Below are 6,708 nucleotides of genomic sequence, written 5' to 3' on the forward strand. Positions count from 1 at the left end.
ATATTTTAGAAAAATAATGGAAGTTTTAAGATTATAGTTTATCAATTATTCGCACATGAAATCTGAAACCAGATTTGGTATCAACAGCAACTTTCGAATAGGATTCATTTGAATATTGTAAACCTCAGAATTTTTTTTTTCCTTTGTAATATTGAACTTTCTTTTAGACTTATTCCTTATAAATCATTTTGATAATCGAACTAGTATCACCAAATATTATGCTGAATTTTTTTATTAATGATATAAAAATGTATTTTCCGAACATGATAAAAGTTATTGATGGTTGATTCCAGGTTCGACTAAATATATTTGAATTGTTTGGTTCGGTTCCGGTTTGACTGAAAAATTGAAAAATCTGCTTGATTAAAAATTGGCTTTGAAAATTAAAGTTCAATTCGAATTCGGCTTGACTTGAAAAGCAGCACTCATAACATTACTAACAAATAATATACAAAAAATAAAATAAATTTATACCAAAAGTATCCTAGAGTTATAGCAATCACAAATGAAAAATATCTTTCATAACTCATAACATTAGATTTAAGATCTAAACTTATTGAGTTATTGCAATTTTGAACTGGGACCTTGAAATAATTAAGTTAAATGTAAAATACATATCCTAAATGGTTGTTACACTTTAATTGTTCTTTATAAACACATACATTATATCCAAAATAAATCAATTATACACGAGATGTATTCGACGTAATGACGGAATTCAGACTTAAGTTACACGGTGTTAATATTAAAATGTACCCATACTATATACGTAGCTTAAATTTAACAATCGCTCAATATTATCAGTAATCAAACTTAAGCTATTCAAAGTATAAACGGTAAATATATTAAGATTCATCTGAATAAAATTCAATATTGAGCGAAAGTAATTAATGTACTACACGTTTTATAAACGTTAAAAAGAGTTCTAAAACTATTTTAAAAATAAATTAAGCATAAGTATAAAATTCACCTATAGTCTATATCAGTAAGTGTACAAATATATGTTTGATAGATGTTTTAATTATACATAATTTTCTACTGAATAAAATTTCTACTCTAACAGTATATATCTAGTAAACAGTATGTAATTTATTATAAAAAGTGTTGACACTGTCTAATATCAGAAATAAGGAAAAATCAATCATACATTTTTAGCTAATTTTTTTACAAGTTATTATATAACCAAAACCTTATTAAATTTGAAAAATAGAACAAGTTAAGTATTATTATATTCCAACAATCGCAAAAATATTTGCAAAATTTAGTATAATCAAAGTTATGAACAATTTAAAAAATTAAAGACCCACGTGCAGGACCTGTTAGTTTGGTCTGTATCATAAAATTTTATTCCTTATAATTTTTCTGGCATTTTCGATAAGAGATTAGCCATACATTGTAACACATTGAATCCACGTATTTTTAATGCTAAAATGTTGTAAAATAATTTTGTTAATAATGGTTTGACAGGTAACAACGCGTTTTCTCATTTTTTTGTAATAATTAATTTCTGTTTAATTATTTTTAAAATCATTATTTTCTATATTTTTTGACACGCTATATACATAGTCAACTGAATATTCTACTTCTTACTGAATATAAGTTTTTATAATTCAAATTTTGACCTTTATATAAGTCAAAATTCTTAGAGACTTGGCATTCCTAACTATTTTCTATAATATACTTAATGGTGTGTTCAATGATCTTTAACTGTCTAATATGTGGATTATGTAATTGTATAATATTATTATTTAGCCTATTATTTATACTGTCGGGACTTGCAACCTAAATAATTTATTTCATTACAAACACATTTAATCTAAGGCCTTTTAGGTTTTTTTTCAAGATTGTACTGATTATTTCACAGTATTACTTTATCATTCTATGTTTAAATAAATTGAGCATTATGATGTAAAAGGAGCTGAATTATGTTTTCATTTTAAGTTTATCATATGTGTAGCTCAAAATGTAATCGTGTTATATTGAGTGAGATAAATCAAAAACTAAGAGCTCATCATAAGTTACTCCAACAGTACGCTTTATTATTAAGTCTAAAAAACATAAGACTATGATAGGAATCAAGAAGTTCCTTTTTTTAAAGTTAAACCGTATACTATCTACCTAACTGAATAAAATTTTTCATTCTTGAACGAATAAAGTACATGTGCATGAAATTCCGTCCATACATATTTGTTTTTGTATATTTGCTTGATAATATATTGATAGAAAAAAGTTTTCAACTTTTGCTACATAATCTATACTTTGCAACTTTGTTTCATCAAATAACTTACCTACTATGTTTGTATTTATACAAATAAAAATGTATTCATACACATGTATATAAGGTTTTTTTTTCTCAGCAGTATTTTAGGCAATGTCTAGACTTAATATTTTAGTTATGTCTAACCTATTTTAAGTTTTATAATTATAAACGGTTAAATTTTATGTAAATATATTTAATGAGAAATTTCTAATCTTAACATTAAATGATGTCCTTGAAAATTAAATGTATAATATTTTTTTGCAGAAAAATAAGATATCCCATTTACTTCAAATTTATTTTAAAAAAACCAGCACATTGGGGTCGTGGCATAGTTGGGTCAAGTATAATGATATCTCACAGTGATTAAAATCACTATCATAAAAAACGCTTCGATGCAAATCTGTAGATAGTGTTTAATTTTAAAAAATTGATGGATTATTCCAAAAGCTATATTATTTCCTATTTCCATATTTAAATTCTGAATACAACTATTATGATTTATAAGTGTAATTTATATATATATATATATAATATATATATTTATAAAGGGTAATGGTCCGTTTAAAAAAAAAAAATATGCCACATAAAAGATGAATATAAATAGTACTTACCTTAAAAAAATTATAATGATCCATACATTTTTCAAAAAGCTATAGCGTTATAAAGTTAAAAATATAAAAAAATTTTTTTTTACTAAAATCGTATTTTTTTTATTAACTTTTTATGTCCCTTTTCATCATGAAATCAAAATAATATCCGAAATTTTTTTTTTTTATAATTAAGTATATTAGATAAGCTTTAATTTAAGAACAATATAAAAGTATCAGCATTTCCAGAATACTTTCAAAAGTTAAGTTGAAAAAGTTAATTTTTTATGAAAAAGTTTTCATTTTGAATTCCCTCTGTGGGCAGATACAGGGTCAAATTTATAAAAAAAATATACAGAATGATAGATAAATACCTCAGATATTTACAAAAAATATCGATTTTGTCATTTTTGGTAAAGTTATAGCAGTTTAAAGTAAAAATATTTGAAAAAATGTCGAAAATTAGTGATTGTTAAATTTGAAACTTTTTGGAGGTTTCCCCCATTTTAGGGGAACGAGGGAAAATTTTTCAATTTTTGAGAGTAATGTCTTCGACTAGATACGATTTGTGATCTTTTGACGTATCGTTGAAAGATAATCGGTTCGATGAGAGTTGAGAAAAAGTGGTAACAGACACAAAAAAAACACATAATAGTAAAATTATTACCTTCTCAGCTTTGCATTGAAGCTAAAAATTTAAATCTATTTGATTTCCCAAAATTAATAGTATTGAATTTTCTTTTTAAGTTACTTAAGTATCTTTAACCGTTATTTTAGTAAATGTCATCTTTTATCAGTATTAAAAAATAATAAGTGTTGTATTATTTATTTAATAGTTGTTATCTACCAATAATTATCTTAATTAGATTTAATTTTAGTTTTAATCAATTAGATACATGATTACAATACATAGAATATTAAATAGTTTACTACTCAAATATCAATGTTATATAATTTTCAGGAATATATACTCATGTATATATATATTTTTAAAATACTTGACAGATTACAATAATTTATTGTAAATGAAAAATTATACTATTCCTTCCATTTTTGAATAGATCAGGATATTGTTTAAAATTATTCTGTATTAAATTGTACATAATTATCATATTTTTTAAGTAATTTTAACCCGCAACTTATAAATTGGGACAATGTATTTTTTGATATTGATTATATAAATAATTTACTGGCTATATTTTATTTTGAAACTTTAAATTTTGTAAACTGTAAAATTAGAGGTACGATGTTGCCAAGTCGTTAAGACGGCAGTTCTTGATGCGCACTCCTTTGGGTTCGTAACTTGGTCACGAGCGACTTCATTTGTTGATTGTGTCAGTATCTGAAGTCGCCATTTCGGAGTATCAATGGTTAATCAACTTCCTCCTTTGAGGATGCCACTATGACCCTTAATAGACTTAAAAAAACTATGCATTTTTTTTCCTAAATAAAACAACACTATGAAAATACTAAATATTTTAATTCTTAATTATTTAACTATAAAAATAAGTTTTCAAATAAATGGTAATTTTATTTAGAATTTTAATTTATAATGAAAAGTATAGGTAGAACACAGACAAAATTACAAAGTATTTTATTTTTATTTATTTGTGTCAAACTTTTTCTTTTTTAAATTATTATTTAACATTTAATATTTTAAGTTATATGTATATACATATTATATTATAATGTCTTGTTAAATATTCAGTATTTTGCTAATTATAGTTGTTCATCTCTCTAATTAAAATTTTTTTTAATCAAATAAAATAACAAACATGCTTTAAATATTTAATTTATTTTTTATCTTAATAGAAATAGTTGATTTTTATACAAAGCATCATCACTATTATTTATTATTTTTAATTAAAATTGAACCAAGGTAATTTACCTACTTTATTCAATAAACACAACAATATTTTGTTTTATATATGTAAATATAATTTATTATATGTTTATTTATTACATAAATATTAATATTTTATCAACATTGAACGTGTCACTAATTTCTATTGAAATCCTATAGCAAGTATCTAAAATTATTTGAGTCAATAATAAAGTTAATACTTAACATTAAAGTTCAAAAACACTACGTAAAAATAAATTGGGGAGTCGTAGATTTTTTTTTGGTTAAGATCTTTTCAGATAAAATATTTTCTACTTGGCGATACAATATATTTATTTTTAATCCCGTTCAGACCGTCACATAAAAAGAGCTTAGAAAAAGCTATTAGTCTGAAATGTTCGTATCTTAAATAAACGATAAAATACTCAATGGCGAATTTTCACGAAATATATTGATTTCTTTTTTCTCTACTAAGTAATTACTAGTAATTTATACATATATATTTGACTAATTAAACAATTTAATGGTAAAAACTTCAACAACGTGTAATTTTTTAAGTTCCATTTCAAATTTTAAAAGGCAGCACCTTGGATAATTTTGAAATGGTATTATTGCATGTGAATTTCAATTAATTACTAATCTGTAGTGCATACTTTTGTTGAACTGTAATAAAATCAAATAACATAATTATATTATTTTTCCATATTCAATCCCAATCATTTTTGTTTGATTTTTTAAGGTTATATGTGATTTTAGCCATCTAAAATAAAATGATTAAAAAAAAAAGTGATAAAAAAAATTTTTAACATAACAATTGAAAGAGTTAATAACATATAAACATTTTTTTTTTTTTTATTGTAAACAGTTACTATATCAGTTTTGAATCAAGTAGATGATAATATAAAAATAGTGTTCTGTAAGTATAAACATAAAAATAAATTTAGGGAGTGCCGTAAGAAATAAAAACACAATAGATTTTTATGGGTACCCTAGTAACTTTATTATACGTTAAAAAAATATATTTGTAAAGCTAAGTCGTAAAGAGATATTACTACTTTATGAGCTGATTTTTCATATTAGGTTTTTTACATCACCGTTTACGAAAATTACAACTTGCTTAAATGTACAAAATATTGGATTAATTTTATAGAAAATTTATACTATAACTTTGAATTGACATTGGTTTTATCAAAAAATATTGTGCGTAATTGGCACATCTCAGAACATAGTTAAATGTATTTATTTTTATATTAAGTTAAATAAAATTTTGCTCAATTTTATTTTTTACAATTGTGTAGCTTTTTTTTTTTTTTTGTAGGAGTAAAGTAGCTGCTGCCTTGTTGAACAAGCACCTGCAGATCAACGGAATAAGTGCCCTCGGAGCGCTTTCCACGTCGGAAGCTGTTAAGGATGTAGACGTGGAAACGGACCCAGACTCGGGTGCGTTCCGGCCAGCGGCTTCGAGTAACAAAATGAAACGGGAGAGGAAAGCTGCTCGTACGCTTGGCATCATTATGTCCGCATTTTTGGCGTGCTGGCTTCCTTTTTTTACATGGTAAAATAGTGAAAAAATCACCAACATTTACATATAATGTATTTATAAACACATTAACAGCCGGAATCCACTGGTGTATCACTGACTATCTACTTTAAAAAAATTATTATGACCCTTGATAGGTGTTTGCAATAACTATTATTCAAAAAGATAAAATCTGTATAGCATATGATAAAACATTAATATATTTCATGAATTGTGCGTATATCTGAAACGGTACGTAATATTATTAAGTTTTTACCTACCTAACGTAAATTAAAATTATTTTACAAAAGCATAATTCAGCAGAAAATAACGTAAACATTTTTTTTTAATAAAATAAACATAAATTTTTGTTTACTCTGTATATTTTACAAGTTAAATAAAATGAAACCCTGAAAGTAAATATGACGTCTGAAATAAATCAAGTGCAAACATTAATTAGTACTACCAAAAAAAAAAAAAAACACTAATTATTTTACCA

The 6,708-nt window shown here is 24.2% G+C and overlaps 1 protein-coding gene across 4 annotated transcripts in view; it reads left to right on the plus strand.

The window, feature by feature from the left end:
* The window catches only part of LOC126902415 (octopamine receptor beta-1R-like), an 87,473-nt gene that overhangs the window by 73,622 nt on the left and 7,143 nt on the right, over positions 1 to 6,708 (plus strand). For 2 of the 4 annotated variants that reach the window (XM_050679662.1, XM_050679663.1), the window contains exon 3: positions 6,009 to 6,245. In XM_050679662.1, coding sequence (XP_050535619.1) covers positions 6,009 to 6,245 — 237 coding nt within the window. Of the gene's footprint in view, positions 1 to 293; positions 929 to 6,008; positions 6,246 to 6,708 lie in introns of those variants that run through there. The other 2 variants (XM_050679665.1, XM_050679664.1) reach the window with 2 other exon arrangements.

Source organism: Daktulosphaira vitifoliae, unplaced genomic scaffold, assembly GCF_025091365.1.
Source record: "Daktulosphaira vitifoliae isolate Bord-2020 unplaced genomic scaffold, ASM2509136v1 Scaffold_3, whole genome shotgun sequence".
Taxonomy (NCBI): Eukaryota; Metazoa; Arthropoda; class Insecta; order Hemiptera; family Phylloxeridae; genus Daktulosphaira; species Daktulosphaira vitifoliae.